The 21,618-nt window shown below is 39.6% G+C and overlaps 1 protein-coding gene across 16 annotated transcripts in view; it reads left to right on the top strand.

Moving 5' to 3' along the window:
- Positions 1-21,618, top strand: part of NIN (ninein) — a 107,959-nt gene that overhangs the window by 81,626 nt on the left and 4,715 nt on the right. For 9 of the 16 annotated variants that reach the window (XM_017506753.2, XM_017506752.2, XM_017506762.2 and 6 more), the window contains 8 exons: positions 3,127-3,249; positions 4,230-4,343; positions 5,740-5,886; positions 7,793-7,972; positions 8,965-9,108; positions 10,971-11,072; positions 16,124-16,324; positions 19,780-19,893. In XM_017506753.2, the coding sequence (XP_017362242.1) occupies positions 3,127-3,249; positions 4,230-4,343; positions 5,740-5,886; positions 7,793-7,972; positions 8,965-9,108; positions 10,971-11,072; positions 16,124-16,324; positions 19,780-19,893 (1,125 nt within the window). Of the gene's footprint in view, positions 1-3,126; positions 3,250-4,229; positions 4,344-5,739; positions 5,887-7,792; positions 7,973-8,964; positions 9,109-10,970; positions 11,073-14,851; positions 14,913-16,123; positions 16,325-18,108; positions 18,615-19,779; positions 19,894-21,618 lie in introns of those variants that run through there. The other 7 variants (XM_017506756.2, XM_017506758.2, XR_001818537.2 and 4 more) reach the window with 6 other exon arrangements.

The raw sequence follows: 21,618 nt of genomic DNA, 5'->3' as shown, positions 1-21,618 counted from the left end.
ATGAATCCCAACCACTTCAGTTTAAGAAATTATTGTTCTGCTTTCACCTAGCCAGGTTATAAAGTAACATATGTTTGTCTAAAAGGAGGGGTACTGTTTTGCTTGGAACTTTTCTAATTCTGTTCACATTGATTTGTGAGACATTGATGAAGCTGGTCCTTCTCCCTTTTTCTGTAACAAGTATGAGGCATCAGTTCTAGAGCATGATGGCATGCAGTCTCACTTATGAATTTGGCCTTCAGAAGCCTATTTCAAAGTTTCAAACAAAGGCTTAAAACTTTAGGCCAGGCACAGTGGCCCATGCCTTTAATCCCAGTACTTTGGAAGGCCAAGGTGGACAGATTACCTGTGGCCAGGGATTCGAGACCAGCCTGGGCAACAAGACAAAGGCCTATCTCTACAAAAAAAAAAAAAAATTAGCTGGCTGTGATGGCGTGCACCTGTAGTCCCACCTACTCAGGAGGCTGAGGTGGAAGGATCACCTGAGCTCAGGAAGTCAAGCCTTCAGTGAGCCGAGATCACACTGTTGTGCCACTGCACTCCAGCCTGGGCCAGAGAACCCTCTGCCTCAAAAGAAGAAACAAAAAAGGCTTAGTTTTAAATATGAAAATAGGAAAGAGGTCTCACCTTGAAAATTATGCCCTCTCATGGAGAAATGCATTGTTGGATAAAAAAAATTGTGTCCTAAACATTGTCCCGTTTTAATTTTCAGTATTTACAGGAATCTTTCCATTGGAACAATCCTGGTTTATAGTAGGAAGATTTAGTTGTTCCATTTTATTTGTTTGCTTCAGCATCAGATTATTATGGCACTTGTATCTTATAAAATTGTCTTTCTTACATCTGTCTCTTCAGCCTGTAAGCACAAAGTTGTCCTTCCCTGAATGCAGAAACATTCAGTCTGTACCACCTGATATTACTGTTGATCTGATTGACCCCTATGAGTCTTGCTTTCTTAATAGCAAGACTATTAAGTCTTTCATAATGCCTAGTACTGTACTGTTACTCAACAGGTGCTTTCTAAGAATGTTTTCAAGTCAACTGCTGCTATGCAGAATACATTTGTTCTGCTGTGACTTGAGAAGCTGTCTGTCCCATATAAACATAAGAGAAGTTAAGACTCATAGGGCCTTTCTGTGGTGTGGTGAGCTATTTCAAGGCTATTACTACCAACTTTATCCTGATTAAATTGAGAATCCTTTTTTCCTTGACTTTTTGAAAGCCTTTGGGATGATAATGATTGATTTCAAATTCATAGTGTTGGAAATGTGTGCTTTGTGGCTTTGCTAAGCTAAAGAACAGAAGGAAAGGAGCAGAGCTAGGAGAAAAACAACATGAGGAGGACATCCTTCAACACCTTTTTATTGCTTTAAAAAAAAAACCAGAGGCGGTATAAATAGTGTGATGTAGAAATAGCCTGGTCTGCCTTTGGTAGAAAGTTGTTTCATCAGGTACCGGGACCCTTTTGGATCCCAATAAGAGGGCAGTGTCAGCCCATCATTGCTGTTAAACAACATGGACCCAGGAGGCATGTGCTACTCTGTATGACAGCATGATTCACAGTTCACAAAGCACTTTTACATGTTATTTATTGCACTGAAAGGAAACAGTCTACAGACATCCCAAGTGGCATGAAGCTTTCTGGGTGTCTGGAGGGTGGGAAGGCAAGGCAGTGGTTAAAGTAGAAAGTCCTTTCTTAAACCAGTGCCCAGGTACTTGAAAATAAATTTTCCTATATTCTTCTGACTTGTTCAGATTTGTAAGGTATGCTGGATTTGTTGCCAGTTGAAGACAAGATTCAACCCTGAAAGTCTGTTTTGTCTTACTATTCCTACAGCTAAATGTAAAAGAACTTCAGGTTCACGAAGCAGAAAAGATGGTTGTGAAATCATAATGATAATAAAGAATTGAAAAGCCAGGTGAAAACAGAGGAAAGTTACAAACTTATAAACTATGGGAAAGAGTTTAAAAGTGTAAGAAACAGCCTCTTTAAAGCATGGGTTCTCAACAGGGTGAGGGGTTGAGGAATGCTCTCCTGCCTCAGAATATTTATCAGTTTCTGGGCACATTATTTATTTTCACAACTGGGAGCTGCGGGAGTGGTTACTGGCATCTTGTGAGTAAAGCAAGAGATGCTGTGAAACATCCTACAATGCCCAGAATGCCCCACAACCCCCGACAAAGAATTATCCAGCCCAAAATGAGACTAGTACCAGCATTGATGTGGAAGAGCAGTAAGAACACTCTTTGGTTTCTCTTGATTTGATAAAATGGAGAGGAAAAGCCAGTGTGTCCACACCAACAACATTTTACTGGCCAGCCAGCATAGGCATCTTCTGAAAGGAAGAGCACAGGGAACAAGCTGAAAAATACAATTTTAGCTTTAAACTTGCCTTTGGGTGTCACCTTGTATGCGGTTCAGTTCATGCCAATTACAGTCTTTTTTTTTTTTTTTTCTTTCAAGACAGAGTTTCTGTCATCAGGCTGGAGTACAGTCATCTCGGCTCACTGTAACCTCAGCCTCCCAGGCTTGAGTGATTCTCCTGCCTCAGACTCCCAAGTAGCTGGGATTACAGGTGCACACCACCACACCTGGCTAATTTTTGTATTTTTAATAGAGACAGGGTTTCACCATGTTCACCAGGCTGATCTCAAACTCCTGATGTCAAGTGATCTGCCCGCCTCAGCCTCCCAAAGTGCTGGAATTATGAGTGTGAGCCACCCCAACTAGCCCAATTCTATAATCTTGAATGAGATTTTTTGGAAAATATCTTTCTAGTTAAAAAGCATGAGGAAAATATAATATGCTACATGTGTTAAATTGATGACAGAATGGCAGTATGTTATTTTGCCCTGAAGGTAAAATGGAGAGCTGGGATCATTATTTAACAATGTCTGTCTGGTTGAGTCTACCTAAGCAGACATTTCCGCAGTCAACTGGGGAACAGAGAGAAGCCAGAAGAGAATATTTGAAGTTTACTATAGTCTGCTAGAGTTTATGTCTTCTGAAATATCTACAGATAGGCAAATAGCAGCAGCTGTAAAAATGCCTTATTTAGAAATGCCCCTTTGTACTTACCCAGCCAGGAGATGTGATGGAAGGACTCATTTGTTTATCTCTTACAGCTGCACAGATGTCCTGATCTCTCTGACTTCCAGCAAAAAATCTCGAGTGTTCTAAGCTACAATGAAAAACTGCTGAAAGAAAAGGAAGCTCTAAGTGAGGAATTAAATAGCTGTGTTGATAAGGTAGTAAAAATAATAGAACTTTGCCATCATCATACAGAATGTGCACCGTAATGAGCCTTTCTCTGTGGACAGTGGCACAGGGGCCTCCCATGTTAGTCCGTTGTTCCAGGAGTCTCCTGGAGCAGCATCTGTGGCATTCCCTGACGCTAGATTTCCTGCAGCCAAGACTGTGATAAAGTCTAAATTAGTTGTTTACTAATTAAACTCAATAATATAAAATTCCTTTTTTTTTTTTGGTGAGGCAGAGTCTCATTCTGTAGCCCAGGCTGGAGTACAGTGGCGTGATCTTGGCTCACTGCAACCTTTGCCTCCTAGATCCTGGTTCAAGCAATTCTCCTGCCTCAGCCTCCTGAGTAGCTGGAATTACAGGTGTGCACCACCATGCCCAGCTAATTTTTGTATTTTTAGTAGAGGCAGGGTTTCACCATGTTGGCCAGGATGATCTTGAACTCTTGACCTTGTGATTCACCGGTCTTGGCCTCCCAAAGTGCTGGGATTACAGATGTGAGCCACTGCACCTGGCCTGTCTCATCATTGTATCACAGTGCAACTTCATACTGCTATTTTGTTATAAATTATGGGTTTAATAATCTGAGATCAATTTCATAGGCAGTTTCTATTTTATCTTTAGCAGATCCAAAAACACTGCCTTTCTCCCCCCCCACCTGCCTCAATAGGTATTCTGTATTTTCTTCTTATGGTATGCTCTTGAGATTTTTAATTGCCTTCCAGCTTACCATCTTCCACCCTCAAAACATGAGGCAGTAGGAAAGAAAAATAGGAAATTTCCAAAAGAAGCAACTCCTCAAAATTAGAAGTATAACAAGGAGCCAGGAAGACCATCTCCTTCTTTGACCTTGCCCTGTTCCCCCACATAAATAGATGGTTCTTGTTCTTGACAATGTAAGTGCAGGCATATAAATTAAGGCTAGATAATGTTGCAAAAATTCCCTTTTACCTCTTTTCCCTTCCTGAAACAGTTGGCAAAATCAAGCCTTTTAGAGCAGAGAATCGCAACGATGAAGCAGGAACAGAAATCGTGGGAACATCAAAGTGCGAGCTTAAAGTCACAGCTGGTGGCTTCTCAGGAAAAGGTACGTGGACAATTCTTGTTTCATCTTCAGTTAGTATTCTCCTAGATCTTCCAATAGAAATCCCAGTAAAAAGAATGTTCCAGGTGGAAGTAGCATAAGAGGGTTCCAAATGATTCAATTTGACCAATATTTGATGTGTATTTATAGCATGGCAAGGCGTGGTGGCTCACACCTGTAATCCCAGCACTTTGGGAGGCCAAGGTGGGCAGATGCTTGAGGTCAGGAATTCGAGACCATACCAGCCAACATGGTGAAACCCCATCTCTACTAAAAATTAAAAAAAAAAAAAAAAAAAAAAAAAAAAAAGCTGGATGTGGTAGCATGTGCCTGTAGTCCCAGCTATTCAGAAGGCTGAGGCAGGAGAATAGCTTGAACCCAGGAGGCAGAGGCTGTGGTGAGCGGAGATCACGCTAGTACATCCCAGCCTGGACAACAGAGCAAGACTCCATCTCAAGAAAAAAAGTAAATATAGTGTGACAAAATTATTTAAATAATATTTCAAATATATTGTAGCAAAATAATATTTCCCTCAAAGTTTATTAATTATGAAGTCTCGAGAATAGTGCATAAAAATGACTGCTTCTTCCTAATTTATAAACAGGATATCTAAGGCAGGTTTGTGCCCTGTTTTAAAGATATATATCAACATTCCATTTATAAATTTAAATTTTTTAAATTGGAATTTATATGAGACATTAGCATAGAATAGGATTCTTCTTTAAGAGGTGAGGTCTCCCTGTGTAGCCCAGGCTGGATCACCACTCACTGCCGCCTCAAACTCTGGGGCACAAGGAATTCTACCACCTCAGCCTTCTAGGTAGCGGGGACTATAGGCACACACCACCACACTTGGCTAATTTTTTATTTTTTGTAGAGATGGGGGTCTTGCCATCTTGCCCAGGCTAGTTTCAAACTCCTTGGCTCAAGCGATACTCCTGTCTTGGACTTCTAAAGTGCCGGGATTCCAGGTGTGAGCCACCATGCCTAGCCTAGAATAGGATTCTACAAATATATATTTTTATTTTCAACTAAGAGGGTCCTTTACAATCCAACATCACAGGCTAAAACATAATTTCTACAAAATTTAGTGAAACCATCCTTTGTGATGCCAGTTGGCACCCATTGGTTCTGTAAGATACCATTTAGTAATCTACCAGATAACTCTCAGTAGTACCTTGCTCCAGGCATAGCTCAACATTGTCCTATATATGATTTCACATCCTATAAATATACGTACTATCCTGAGTTTCCACTAAGCTACTGACAAGAAACCTGGATTTAGTAAAGAGAAACAAAGGGACCTGAAAGTTCTCTTGTCCTTACTCATTGCTGAACATGCTAGAGATGAGACCACGAGAGGTTTGTGTAGTGGTAAAAGATCGTTCTCATGATACAGGTTCAGAATTTAGAAGACACTCTGCAGAATGTAAACCTGCAAATGTCCTGGGTTAAATCTGACCTACGAGTGACTCAGCAGGAAAAGGAGGCTTTAAAACAAGAAGTGATGTCTTTGCATAAACAACTTCAGAATGCTGGTGGCAAGGTGATTTGTTCTTTTTTTATTTAGGTATAAGTTATTTACGGTAAAGTACATAAATCTTAAGTCTATAACTTGATTATTTTTATGTGTATATGCATGTATATATAAATATGCATATTTTATATATCTTTATGTATGTTTGTGTTTATATAACCATCACTTAGATAAAAATACAGAACATTGCCAGCACCCAACAGGCTCTCTTGTGTTCCCTCCAGTTGGTAACCCCAAGAGAACCACTTTTGTACCCTCTGCCACTGTAGTTTCGGGATGCTTATTTCTAAACTTCACATAAATGAACCATAGTGATATAAGACAGGTCTTTTTTTCTTTTTGTATTGAGCAAGTCAGAAGACCATGGCTGAATTGAGTTTTGTAGTAACAAAACTAAAATATTTTCTAAAGTGGTAGATAAAAGTATTTGTGTGACCATACAAAAATCAAGTGAAGAAAAACACGGCAAGAAATTCATCTGGTAATATATACATAAGCTTGCAAAAAAGTACAACTTCTGCTAAAAAGGCATAAAACAACAGCAGTCAATTTCAGGAGATAATTCATTGCTACAAATAGGTTGTTGCTGTGGCAACAGAAAGTCCAGGCAGAGCTGGTTAAAGTGTTCGCTGGCTGACACATGATAGTGGTGTGGTAAAAAGGGTGTCTCATTTTAATAAGTCACAGTGCTGCCTAATCTGTGCGCAGATACATTAAGAACAATGTGATAGATGTCAGTCTTGGGGTAGATGTTAAGATTTTGTCCTACAGTAAAAGTAGACACTAATTCACTTACGTCTTGGTGGAACTTTTTGTAAAAAAAAAAAAAAAAAAATTCGATAGTTGTTTCTGGCTGGGCGTGGTGGCTCACGCCTGTAATCCCAGCACTTTGGGAGGCTAAGAGTTAAGCCTGGCCAACATGGCTAAACCCTGTCTCCACCAAAAATACAAAAATTAGCCAGGTGTGGTGGTACACACTCCCGTAATCCCAGCTACTTGAAAGGCTGAGGCGCGAGAATTGCTCGAGTCCGGGAGGTAGAGATCGCTGTGAGCTGGGATCGTGCCACTGCACTCCAGCCTGGGTGACAGAACAAGACTCTGTCTCAAANAAATATAGAGTTTAATTTCAGTTAGAAAACCTGAAATCTGGCTTAGGAAGAGTAGGCATTTGGATCAACAATTTCCAATTTACTTGTAGTTTTTCAGGGCAAGTAAGCTAGCAATATGTTTTCTCAGTTTTTGTTCATCTTCGAATACATTAATTTTCCACTTTTTTTTTTTTTTTTTTTTTTCATGTTTGATTTTAAAAGACAGGAGGCTTATATATTTGTGTTATCTTTTTCATTTTTAAAATCATTTTCAAGATCCAAAAAATCACTTTGGTAGCTGAAAGCACATTTCTGAATTCCGACGTTAATTACATGGACAACATGTGCTTTGGATTCTAAAAAAAAAAGGATGTGATTGCATATGTGAAAATGAAAGCAGAGTTTAGCTTGTGAAAGCTTTCAAGTTGGCAGTGCGTTTCAGCTTTCTCTTTATGTCCTTTGTGAATCAAAAGATTATCTTCTGGGCTCAAAAGAATGAGACAACTTCTAAGCCACCAATCTCTATGCACTTGAGTCCTTTAAGGAACTGGGCCTTGCCCTACAGATATATTCACTATTGGACATGACATGGCTGTTTTCTCAAAGACCATTTTAAACAGAGACTCTCCAAACCTTTTTTAAAAATCAAACTTCTAGAATATTTTGTTCATATTTATATATACAAACACATACTTTCATTTAGAAGACCAAGGGGACAATTGAAAAGTACTTACTAGGAGTCATTGGGTAACTATGACACCTGTCTCAAAACAGAAATTACCCAACAGCTTGTTTTTAAGGCTTACACTCTACAATTCTCTCTTAAGAGCTGGGCCCCAGAAATAGCTACTCATCCATCAGGGCTCCATAACCAGCAGAAAAGGCTGTCCTGGGACAAGCTGGATCATCTGATGAATGAGGAACAACAGCTGCTTTGGCAAGAGAATGAGAGGCTCCAGGCCGTAGTACAGAATACCAAAGCCGAACTCACGCACTCCAGGGAGAAGGTAACTTGAGAAGCTGCACGTCGTGGTGTATGTTTGCAAATGACAAGTTTGATATGAAAATGAATGTTGGATGTGATTGGAATGGTTCTAAGGTAGGAATTTGAGTATCTTGCTATAGCAGACTTATTTTAAGAATGTGTTATTTATCATTTGCTCACATACAATTTTATCCTGGTTTATAAAATAGTTTTATATTATATTTGTGATTTTAATCTTCATATCCAAAATATAGACTCATGGAAATTATGTGAACCATATATTCTTCATTCAAACTGGCTGGCCACCAAGACTAGTAGTATAAAAACGGCAAAACTAGACTCAGATCTTGCAGGTCTCAGTATCTCATTATGAGAGAAAAAGGTGCCTCCTTTAAAACACAACATTTCAAGGTTAGAATGATCTTCAAAGGTCTTTTCCAACCACCACCCTGGTGCTTGAATTCCTTACCTCTGCTATATAGTCCCCCAATGATATTTAACTTATGCTTAACACCTCTTTTGAGGAGGAACTCTGAAGAGTTGCAGATACTCAGAATACCTACTCCATGCCAGAAACTCTGCTATTGCTGACAGTGGCGAGCAAGACAGACATGGTTCATGTCCTCATAGAACTGCTTTAGATGTGAAAAGTCCAATACAGAGCAGATGGGACTGTTAGCTCATTCTCTCCTAAAAGTAGTGTTCATGTCAGAAAAAAAGGGGCCTGGGATTGCTGTGCCTGTTTTCCTGGCAGCCACATCACATACACTGTTGACTCCTGACGCACAAGTCCCCTCTTCCCTGTCTTGTTCCTACAGTGTTGGGTTTGTAGACCCAACCAGACTTACCTAGGGGGTCTTTTGAGATCCGGAAGAGTAAGCTTCAAGTATTTATAGGCTGGACTGAAAAGGAAGTTACAACAGGACCCAAGTACTGAATTGAAGCTTTCCCTGTTGTTTTTACTGGCTGGGTGATTGTATTAGCATTTCTTCCTCATACATTTGTTCTTATTAGGTACGTCAACTGGAATCCAACCTTCTTCCCAAGCACCAAAAACATCTAAATCCATCAGGTGCTGTGAAACCCACAGAGCAGGAAAAATTGAGCTTAAAGAGAGAGTGTGATCAGTTTCAGAAAGAAAGATCTACTAACAGGAAGGTGAGTTTTTGAAAGTATATGGCATGCATCTATGCTTTCATTATAATGTGTTCCTAAGGGTGTTTCTTCTGAGGTGCACTTCTAAGGAAATGATTACAGTGGCGTATTTTGGGTCTTATATCTCTTTATGCTGTTGTTACCTTGTCAAAATAGCATCATGGTCCTTTTTGATTGAATAATGGTTGAATGAAGAACAATTTAAGCTTTCTTAAAGACAGTTAATCATCTGTATTAATATTATAAGCCTTTATAAGTTGGCAAAATATTTATCACCCTAATATTAGAAACATTTTAATGTGAGCTGTATTTTTTGTTGTTATCTAACAAAACAACAAACATTTGTTGTCTTATCTACAAGTCAGAAAGTCAGAAGCAGCTTAGCTGGGTGATCTGACTCAGGGCTCTCTTGAGGTTGCAGTCTAGATGTTGTTGGCCAGGCCTGCAATTATCTGAAGGCTTCACTGGGGCTAGAGGATTTACTTTCCAAGCTCATTCATACAACTGTGAGCAAGAGGCTTCCGTTCCTTGCCAGCTGCTTGCCTGAGACCTCAGCTCTTCACTACCTGGGCCGTTTGTCAGGGTATAGCATCTGGCTTCCGCAAGGAGTGATGAAACAGACACTGATGCCAAAAGACCAAGACTGAAGCTGTGGTCCCTTGTATGATCTAATCCTGCAATTGACATACCAACATTTCTGCTGCATTCTGTTTGTCACACAGACTAACCCTAGGTTACTGTGGGAAGGGACTGTATGAGGGTGTGAATAGCAGAGGTGGGGCTCTTTGGGGCCTCTTGGAGGCTGGCTACCCCATGGTCACACCTCTGCAGTGCCACTCAGTTTGCTTTCTGTACTTCATCCCATAAAGTTAGAGTTCAAGACCAGACTTCTCAGAGTTGTTACTTTTCCTTTTCTACACTGAAACTCAGTTTTCACTGTTACCTCTTTATATAAAATATGCTTTGCTTAGAAATTTGAGAGAAATATTTCATTAGAAAATATTCATAAAATTTTTGTTTTTTGTGAAAGTTATGACCATTTGCAGTAAGAAGGTCGGTTGTGCTCTAAAGCCGAAATTTCAGGAACATTCAAGTAAACTTTGCAGAAAGAAAATGGGTTTTATCTAGCTGCTCACGAGGGAGGAGGGGGGAAAGTCTGTGATAGGCTTTTAAATAACGTTGAATTTTAAAATGGACCTGGAAGACTACACTTCTGTTTCACAATTCTTGCTATTCTCAGCTCTTTTTGATAGAAGCAGTCAGCTTTCTAAGGTAATGTTGTATGTTTTTAACTGAGCAATATTTTGTCCTCTAGTTGACTAGGTTCTTCCTGTAGTAAAGAGATAAAAATGAGTACTCAAAATCTTTCAAATGGAGAAGTTATATAAATCAGGTTTTATGTACCCTCCATTTTAAGCCTTTAACTTTGCCTTAAGACAGTATTTTTCCTACTGCAGATCCATAGTAGAGGATTATGAAATCAATTTAATGGAAACCAGCATTTTTTATTAATATACTACAAAATATCAGCGTACATGGCCCATGGTAAGGGTATTTCAGTGACAGGTACTTACTGTACATATATGTGGGTGTGTGTACTGTGTTGTAAAATGCATTTCTTACAGTGGGTGGCATCCAAGTCTAAAAAGCCAGCTGCCTTAAGAAATCTATTCTGTGCGAAGATAGGCGATTAAAACTAGATTACTTCAATGTAAGCAATACACTGATTGTATTATTTGTTTTCTGCCACGGAATTAACTTGGCTTTCTTCCAAGAGTTGAGATTTCTGACAAGCACAGATTTGTGAACATAGAACAACTCAAGTGTTTTTTTGTTTAAAGGGAATATTTCGTTTTTGGAAACAGGTCAGTCAGATGAATTCCCTTGAGCAAGAATTAGAAACAATTCATTTGGAGAACGAAGGCCTGAAAAAGAAACAAGTAAAACTGGATGAGCAGCTCATGGAGGTAAGTTTCTCAGCAGATGGCCTTAGCTATGAAGAATATTTTAATCCATGAATGAGCCATTGGTTGATAGAGACTAGACATGGCATTGAATTCCTGTTGTGAATCTGTAAGTACACTGCCAAGTTGAATTCTTTGGTCTGTCTTACCAAGTTTATTAGACAACTTTGCTGAATTATACTGTCATAGGAAGCTATACTGCTTTTCAGAGAAAGTAATAACGGTGACTGACCTAAAATGCAAAGACCTGTACCTCTACAAAACCAGTTGGCAGGGACTCCCTGATACTAGCCAAGGGGCCCTGAGCACTCTTGCCATCACCGTGTTTATACCAGTTTCCTGATCCCTCCTATATTGCAGGATTTTATAGATATGATTGGTGTCTAGCACCTTCTTCAGTTGGGAAATCCATGCAGGAAATTTGAGAGCATTGACATTTAGGAGTTTTAATTTCAAGTGCTTCTATTCTTCATTACTACATTCAAAACTCAGCACTGCCTTGTGAGAGATATATCTGATAACTATGAAAATATATTTGTGGTGGCATAGTGGTTCCTACCAGTAAACCCAGCACTTTGGGAGGCTGAGGGAGGCAAATGGCTTGAGTCCAGAAGTTCAAGACCAGCCTGAGCAACATGACAAAACCCTGTCTCTACAAAATAAAAAAATTACAAAAATTAGCCCAGTAAGGTGGCGTGTACTTGTAGTCCCAACTTCTCAAGAGGTTGAGGCCGGAGGATTGCTTGAGCACAGGAGCTGAAGGTAGCAGTGAGCCGAGATCACACCACTGCACTCCTGCCTGGGTGACAGAGAAAGACCCTGTCTCAAAAAAAAAAAAAAAAAGGGATTTGTAAAACTAACTTACCAGCTTGAATGTTGGGTTCCAGTCATCTAGATTGCTTTCTGATTAAGGAGTTCCATTATAGTATATAACAAACTTATGTATAAATTCTTATTTTTTATTTTATTGAGACAGAATCTCGCCCTGTCACTCGGGCTGGAGTGCAGTGGCACGATCTCGGCTCACTGCAACCACCACCTCCTGGGTTCAAGCAATTCTCCTGCCTCAGTCTCTCGAGTAGGTGGGATTACAGGTGTGTGCCACCAAGCCCAGCTAATTTTTTAAATTTTTAGTAGAGATGGTGTTTCATCATATTGGCCAGGCTGAAAATCCTTCTTAATAAGAATTTCATTGATATACCTTGGGTAGATAAAATTAGTCAATCTAACACTTAGTGAACTATAAGACTTAGGTAAGGCAGAGAAGAACATGTAGAAATTGCCTTTTTGTGCTCTTAAAAAGTACTATGTATACACATGTTTTTAAGCCAGAATCATAAGAAATGGGGCTGGGCGCAGTGGCTCACACCTGTAATCCCAGCCCTTTGGGAGGCTGAGGCAGGTGATCACATGAGGTCAGGAGTTTGAAACCAGCCTGGCCAAAATGGTGAATCCCTGTCTCTAGTAAAAATACAAAAAAATTAGCTGGGCGTGGTGGTGGGTGCCTATAATCCCAGCCAGTCGGAAGGTTGAGAATCGCTTGAACCTGGGAGGCAGAGGTTGCAGTGAGCCAAGATCGTGCCATTGCACTCCAGCATGGGCAACAAAGCGAGACTCCATCTTAAAAAAAAAAAAAAAAAAAAAAAAGGAAAAAAAGAGAAACCCCAAATAAAAAAAAAAAAAAAAAAAAAAAAGAAAGACCAAATTGGAATATTTAAGTATTTTCTTTTATGAAGCTGGCCACATGCAAAGGTAGCTTTTAAAAACCAAGTATTGATTTTTAATGTGAAATCTTATACCTATTTATTCTAATAAAACTTTCATTAGGAAATAGAACTGAATTATTGGCCAGGTGCAGTGACTCACGCCTGTAATCCCAGCACTTTGGGAGGCCAAGGTGGACAGATTATGAGGCCACAAGTTCAAGACCAGCCTGACTAACATGGTGAAACACTGTCTCTACTAAAAATACAAAAATCAGCCAGGCATGATGATGCGCGCCTGCAATTCCAGCCACTTAGGAGGCTGATGCAGGAGAATCGCTTGAACCCGGGAGGCGGAGGTTGCAGTGAGCCGAGATTGTGCCACTGCACTCCCGCCTGGGTGACAGAGCAAGACTATTTAAAAAAAAAAATGAATTATTAACGCTATATTTATACAAACTGGTTATTTTTTTGAGATTCTGTCACTCAAGCTAGAGTACAGTGGCATGATCACAGCTCACTGCAGCCTTGAATTCTTGGGTTCAAGCAATCCTTCCACCTCAGACTCCCAAAGTATGGGGAGTTCCCGAATCCCTCCTATATTACTCCAGATTGGAGTTTTTAAAAACAGGATTATTGAGGTATCATTTACATAGTATATAGTTCACATATTTCAGGTGTACAATTCAATGATTTTTTTGTATATTAATTTTTAACCTGTGATAAATACATACCTAACATATAATTTGCCATTTTAGCCGTTTAAAAATGTACAATTCAGTAGCATTCATTAAATTCACAACATCCTACAACCATTGCCACTGCTTCCAAAACCTGTTCATCACTCCGAACAGAAGCTGTAACCATTAAGCATTAACCATTCCCCTTCTCCAGCCCTACAAACTGGGTTTTTATTTATATTATGATATCTATAGAGTAGGTTAATTTGGGGGATGCACAGTGGTTTTCATACCTTCTTTTGTGCCCTAGATCACCTGAGGGATAGGTACATTGCTTCTCACTCTGGCAGGGATTCTTACCTCATTGGGGCCGCAGATGGTAAGCTGGGCGGGGACAAGTTTCTGCCTCAGAACTGGAATCAGGGAATTTAAGCAAAGCTCTCTTCATGATTCTGATTTGACATACGCACTCCCTTGTGGGAAATAGGCTCTCCTCATCTGTATATACTAGTTTAACAGTCACAGTTCTAATGTAACATATCCCCCACTATAATTACTCGACTAGGAAAAGGAAAAATTAGGATTAGTATTTGACTCCTACTTCAGGGCTTTTTCCACTGTGAGCAGTTCAATAAACAATTCGTTCTAAACATTCAACAAAAGGGTTACAGGCTATATCAGCAGTTCCTAGGTCTCCTGTGTACCTCTGTGATAGCCAACAGTTCAGACACTTGAACAAGAAAATGATTTATACTTTATACTATATTCTGCATCTCCAAGTGGCAAGAGATTTAACATCAGGTCCATTCCATACTGGACCTGGAATAATCTTTATTATTTTTGAGACAGAGTCTCACTCTATCACCCAGGGTGGAGTGCAGCGGTGTGGATCTCGGCTCACTGCAACCTCTGCCTCATGGGTTCAAGCGATTCTCCTGCTCAGCTCCCAAGTAGCCAGAACTAAAGGCCCACATGCCACCTTGCCTGGATAATTTTTCTATTTTTGGTAGAGACGGGGTTTTACTATGTTGGCCAGGCTGGTCTCGAACTCCTGACCTCAAGTGATCTGCCCACCTTGGCCTCCCAAAGTGCTGGGATTACAGATGTGAACCACCATACCCGGCCTGAATCTGGAATCTTCTAATTCATGATATTGAGGGGGTACAAAGAGAATACAGTAAGTGTAGATGCACTTGCAGAATTAGAGCTGTAGGACATTTTAGTGTTGAAAATTTATACACGAAAAAATGTAAATGTTGGTCTTTCATATGCTCTTATTCATGTATATAATATACCTAATTAGTACTGTTCTTTCCTTTTATAACTCATACTTTTCTCCTTTTATAACTCCTATAATTTTCTTTTCTTTTTGTTTTGTCTGTGGCTAACCTGTACCTAGAACTCAGTGGTTGGAAGTAGCAGAGAAGGGTGCAGTTCTCTGCCTGAGATAGTGTGTGAAGGTAGAACTTTCTCTTTCAATGAACTTTCATAGCATGGAGCCATCTCATTCAACCCCTTGCTCATATTATCCTTTCTGTTGCTCATAACAGTTACTAAGAATTTAAGATGAGAGCCAGTATGCATTTTGTTTTAATGGTGTAATATGTCTGGTTGCATCAGACTTTCCCTCAGTATTTAAAGCATTCTGTATGAAGAAAATTATCCCACTGCTATAAAATTATGGGATAATTCTCCATAATTTGTATCATGAAAATAAAGTGATTTTCTGAATCTACAACTGGAAGTATTTTCAAAGTGGGCCATGCCCCTACCCCCACCTAGAAATTTTGCTCTAAGGAAATGGATAGTGGCTCTGCAGTTTCACAACATTTCATTATAGCCAAGTCTTAGAGGGTCCTTTTCCACCTTCTTACAAGCCTAGAGGTGCCGCTTCTTGAGCTTAGTCCTTGGTCATGTTTGTTGCATGCTCAGCGAGTTTACAGGCGTGAAGTGGCCTGCCTCACTGGCCCAAATGCCACGTATCCTTCTCCCTTTCCTCTCCCTGACTTGGACTGGCATGTTGATGCACATTTCCTCATGGTCTTGAATACTCCCATTCCATGTTCTCTGGTTCCCAGATGCTCCAGGATATTATTGCTTTATGCTCCAGAATTGTCTTAGTTGTACTGTTTCACCTAAGGGTGTAACTGCATATTGATAAACTAAAGGTAGGTTAAAATAATTTTAGATCCAAGATGAAGTTCTTCAGAAAACTTGCTAACTCAGGGTTGGAAAAAATGTAGTCATTGAACATTTATCTTTATGAATGGTAAGTAAAGTGGTAAAACTCTAAAGCATAACCACTTTCTCCCCCGATTTCCTTACTCCAACCCCAGTTTTAAAAAGGAGGGAGGTAATTTTTCCAGTGTAAAAAAAAAAAGAGATGGAATTCAGATGTATTATGTACATCATGCCCTTGTTGGGAAGTGTTTTTTTTTTTAAGTCTAAAACTTTTAAGAAAGTCTACTTATTAAGCATATTATCTACTAAGCAAAATAGCTCTTCTCATTTCCATCTTCCTCAGGCCCAAGTGCTGTCCTGTTTCTAAGTTTCAGTGGGTCTGAGGTTATGAATGAATTTGTAGCCTTCATTCCTCACTGCTGGACACCATCAAGGGCAGCTCTGGGATTGAAGGCACTCAGCTGACCAGAGCTTTGCCGTTGTCCTTCAGATGCAGCACCTGAGGTCCACTGCGATGCTTAGCCCCTCCCCTCATGCTTGGGATTTGCAGCTGCTCCAGCAGCAAGCGTGTCCGATGGTGCCCAGGGAGCAGTTTCTGCAGCTTCAACACCAGCTGCTGCAGGCAGAAAGGATAAACCAGCACCTGCAGGAGGAACTTGAAAACAGGATCTCCGAAACCAACACACCACAGGTATGAAGCTCTCTTTTCTCTAGTAGTAAACTCAGATCACCTGTTAATTTTACCCGATTATTTGAAAGTTATACCAGTTCAAAGGTGGAGAGAAAGAACCTAAATCTGGTGGGACACACCTGTAGTCCCAGCTACTGGGAGACTGAGACAGGAGGATCATTTGAGGCCAGAGGTTCAAGGCTGCAGTGAGCTACGATCATGCCTGTGAATAGCCGCTGCGCTCCAGCCTGGGCATCATGGCAAAACTCCATCTCTTAAATTTAAAAAACAAAATAAAATCGTCACCCTAAATCTTCTTTTGGAGAGTTATATTTTACCTGTATGACAAATCCATAGAACTGCAGTGCGTTTTTTTGGGTTGTGCAGTGCTACTTTTGAGCTTTCAGTGTCTAAGCGGAGTCATTTAGTGTTCTGAGACTCCTTTGCCCATTTGTAATAGACGATGAAGTATCAGGATCACTTAAACATAGTGCACAATTGGCCTAATGTTCCCATCCCATGCCAAAAATAAATATTACAAAGTTTAAATGTGGCTAGGATATGTGCTACTAACAAAGTACACTGAGCTTTCCTGTGCCAGAGCCCTGCAGCCTGCTGCATTCCATGAAAATCGCAAGCGAGGACTGTTCACAACAAAGTGTAGTCAGTGACATCGTTCTAGTTGACATACTTCATTTAAGTTATCCAGTTCAAAAAACTAAGATCAAGATCTTCTCATTGTTTCCATCAACATGATCCCAGCTTACCACCACATCCAATCTTGTGTTAGGTTTATTTCTCTTTAGTGCATTCATCATCCTTCTCAGAAGTTTAACTCTCGGGACCTGCCCATTTCGTTAATTCAGAATTAGGAATAAAGAAATAGAAACTCCTTCTTTGTGGGATTCTACATTAATTTTTTCTGGTTTGCATGCACTTGTGTTTTCAGATACCTTTCCTCTCAGTTAATACTTGATAAGGAATTTCCCATCTCCATTTAAATCCCCTCAGAGTGGCTTTGCAAAGTCTTGTTAGCCCTGGAACTATACATAGGAGCAGTTCTATTTCTTCTCCTGGTATCTATGCTTTATTATGAAGTACTCCTATCACCTGTCAGTTCGAATCAACTTTTCCCTCTACATGCATACCTATATTTCTAATCAGCTTTAGAAGGCTTTTGTCTTATGAGCTTTAAAATCTGTTTTTGAAAGCTTTATACATATCTCTTCAACTTCCCAATATTAAAGGTCTTAAATTGTGATGGTAGAGTGTTAGAGAAATGCTTTAACTCTTCATTATGTAATTGAACTACAAAACTTTGACCTCAGTTTTTAGTGGACCTTCTAACCGAATGATCCTGCCAAGATTCTACTCATTACTCTTTTACACACTATTTTCAAAGCATGCTCTTTCCAACCCACCCACCAATGTTAAAAAGGATCCTTCTATCTAATCCTGAAAGAATTGGAGGAAAAACAGTTAAGATTTTTGGAAAAAAGAAAAATCCTCCAACCAGCTGACAAGGGTAGACTACTTATTACTCTCACCAGAATGCTATTGCAGGCTCTCCCATTTCCTGCTGCTGAGCTGACGCTAATTTTAGGAATATAGATTATTAGAATCTGCACGTTTCTGTGTGTGGCGTGATGTGATCTCTTCTGCGTTTGTGTTGCTTTGCTTGCCTATGTAGTGTTGATGTGTGTGCTTTTAAAAAGTGTTTGCATTATAAATGTGTGAATTTAGACTCCCCCTAAAAACTCATCCTGACATGAGGGTGAAGTGTACCACTTGCCTTCTTTCTCTAGGCCTTGCTACTGGAGCAGCGAGCAGTGCATGCAGATTCCTACAGAAGGATTGGGCACCTGTGAAAACTGGGCTGCTATGGATGGCATTTCTTACCATGGCAGACAGACGCACACACCCACCCATGCACACACACCACACACAGAGACATAAGCTATGTTGGAATCAAGTGCTCTTTTAAATTATTTATTTTTACTGTTAAACCTTTGCAGTATTATGTCTCTTATTTATTTATGTAGAAATGACAGATCTTGTGAATCAAATTCACAAACATCAGCTTGTTACAAATCATTTTATTTATACGCTTTAAAGAGTGTGGATTTAAGATTCTTGAAAGATGTAGTCTATATATTTTCTCATTCCATATGTTGTAACTATTTTTAACAAAAGGTACTACTTTTATATATGGAATTTGAAGAAAATCAGGGGTATTTATACTGTTTTGTATAAGATGTATAAAACTTTTTGACAGGAAAATTTTGATGAAATAAAATAAATTTTAAGTATATGACTGCCTTTGTTTTTCCTGTTTTTCCACTCTTTTGCCAACTCTGTTCTTTGAATTATCTCTTATGTTTTTTTGTTTTGCTTTGTTGAGCAAGTAGTTATCAGACTTATAGTATTTATGTCTGAACTTTAAAAAGCTATTTTTTTTAAATGTCAGCCTTTTCAAAAGCTAGATGTTCTCCAGGCCCAACTTCTTGTAATTTACTTCCTGCATTAGACCTTTGCTTACAGTTTCTATCCTCAGGATAGCTACTACATGATTTAGGGTTTGATGATGAAGTGTGACTAATATCCAAACAGATGGTTGTCTTTGACTTACATTTGGTCATTCTACATGTCTTTTAAAGTGTGTCTTAACTACCATCACCCGTTAACACCTTTTTGAAATCTGAAATTCCTCATGGGGACGTTTTTTGGTGGACTGCAGAGGGATGGGGGGTGGGAGGCGGTTGGCTGCATTCTGATCTCTCTAGGTCTTGCTGCTCTCCAAAACCCACTTACTTCTTAACCTATCACTATTGTGTGAGAAGAGAGGAGGAGATTTTTAATTTTCAGTCTGCTTTGGTAATAAACCCATCCTCCAATCCAGATGTGTGCTTCACATTTACAAGTGGGAAACAGATGACTAGAAAAATTGGCAGGAAGAGGCTGCTTATTATGAAGAAAGAAACTAACACCCTCAGAGTCATCAGCTGCTTCAGAGGAAAAACAGACATGCCTATTGCAAGCTGATTGGAAATCTTAGGAAACGCTGAATACAGTCAGTGTTTGTTTTGTTGTTAAGAGGCCCACAACATTGCAAAGACCCAAATCACTGATGGGAGGTGATAACTATCTTTTATCTTGGATGTCCATTTTACTAGAAGTACACACAGGTATTAAATTATGGGTTTTAAAGAATTTTGGTTTATATCAGGGGGACGATGGTAACACAGGTAAGATTCTTTTTTTTTAAATCTGATTATTTGTCTGATAGGGTTACTTTTCTTACATGTGCAATCCAGGCAGGGCTCAAAACTCCCATTTCATCAGAAATCCATCCTTCCTGTTACAAAGGCAAAACATTTGCTGTCCTTTCTCTAGGCATTTTGTGGGGAAAATAAACCAGTGTTTTCTTTTCAGTGTGACATGATTTTCAAATGATAATGCAGTTTTCTTCCCTTCAGGGAAACCAGGAACAACTGGTAACTGTCATGGAGGAACGAATGATAGAAGTTGAACAGAAACTGAAACTAGTGAAAAGACTTCTTCAAGAGAAAGTGAATCAGCTCAAAGAACAAGTGAGCCTCCCCCGTCATCTCTGTTCACCCACCTCACATTCCAGCTTTAGCTCCAGTTTTACATCCCTCTATTGCTATTAACTCGTTAACTTATGTTGGCTAACAAAGGCAAATTCTATTCTAAGTGTCTACAAGAACTTAGGATTTGCTCTCCCTCTTACCACCCCAAAAATATGAACTCTGTTTTTTCCAAAGCTCTGTTTAAGGCATGTTTGTTCACAATTTAAAAGTGTAAATCTTTACTAACATTCAGATGGTCCTAAAATTTTAAAGATCAAAAAAACTGTTGATTCATATGGACCTAAAGCATGTGAATGGATATGTTTTAGGTCCATGTGAATCAACAGATTTTCTTCTGCCCAAGACAGGAAATGTTCCTATTTAAATTAGAAAAAATGACATAGGTTTGAGGGGCTGAAGACTGAAAAAGAAAAGAAAAATGACATGGGTTTAAAAGAAGGGGCGGGGGAGATAAATAGAACTTTAGCTTTCATGTTCCCAAAAGCTTCTGAAAAACCTCAAAAAACTATCTTACTGCTACAGCCAGACTCCAAAAAGATGTACTTTGAATTAGAGGACCACTAATCAATCTGTTCCTTTTCATCTGCTGGTGGCAGTTGTGGCCTTGGTGTTTAGAAATTAGTTGTGCATCCCCTGACGAGGCATGCAGAAAGTACTACCCTCTGGAAGAGCGTTATAGCCTCTCTGGAAACTGAGACTGAGACAAACAGGTGGGGGGCAGAAATTGCCCAACCTAGTTCTTTAGATAATTAAGACCTAAGAATAATCCTCCCAAGAGAGGGTCTGAATTCATTTGTAGACAGGAACTTTCTGTTGGCCTGTATCTTAATACACAGAGAAGAAAAAGTCTTGCTGAGTGAGCATTTATTCATTCAGTTCTTAACGTATTCAGGCATTCAACACGTAGTTACTGTGGGCCAGGTCCTGCTGTACACACATGGGTACAGCAGTCAACAAAGTCCCTGCCCAGCTTGGCCAAACGGTAGGTTCAGAAATAAATAAGATCCGTCTGTTTTCAGTAGACGGGAACACAAGAGAAGAGATATTTGAAGCAAGCTTCCTGAAGGCCTCTTAAGCTGCATCTTGAGGGTTGAGTAAGATTTCAGCGGTTAAGAAATTGTGGGAAGGGCATCCTAGGCTGTGGAAACATCGTGGAGTTATGGCAACATGTGGGGTATGGACACGTATCATCACGTCTGCACTGACAATTCACATTGTCCTGGGAGAGGCAGGAGGGGAGACTAGAGAGGAAGGAGGAACAGGACAGTTGGCCTCCAGTGCTGAGCCAAGGAGCTTCAGTTTTATTCTGTCCGTGATGAAGAGCTATCAAACTAGTTTTTGTTTTGTTTTTTATTTTTATTTTTGGAAAGGAAAAGGGAGGGAGAGAGGAAGGAAAAAAAAGTTGTATTCAGGAGGTTCAACAGAGAATAGGTTCTGAAATATTAGTGATAGCTGCCAGTCATCTAGGTTGAGTGCTGTCATCCTTATCCTTCCTAATAAGTTGTTAAGCCACTCTTTTAGTTGCTTTTTATTCTCATAAACCTTTATAGTTTTAGATGCCCTACTTGAAATTGGGTATAAAATGAACAGTTAAAAGGTATAACATGGGAAGGGAGACTGGAAAATACTAACCAGAATGACAATGAAAGTATCCCAAGGCACTGCTAACAAGTTTTCCCACCTCAACCTAGACTATATATTCTT

This window comes from Cebus imitator, unplaced genomic scaffold, assembly GCF_001604975.1.
Source record: "Cebus imitator isolate Cc_AM_T3 unplaced genomic scaffold, Cebus_imitator-1.0 Scaffold358, whole genome shotgun sequence".
NCBI lineage: Eukaryota > Metazoa > Chordata > Mammalia > Primates > Cebidae > Cebus > Cebus imitator.
The sequence above is the reverse complement of the archived record's forward strand: the minus strand, read 5'-3'. Positions and strand labels throughout refer to the sequence as shown.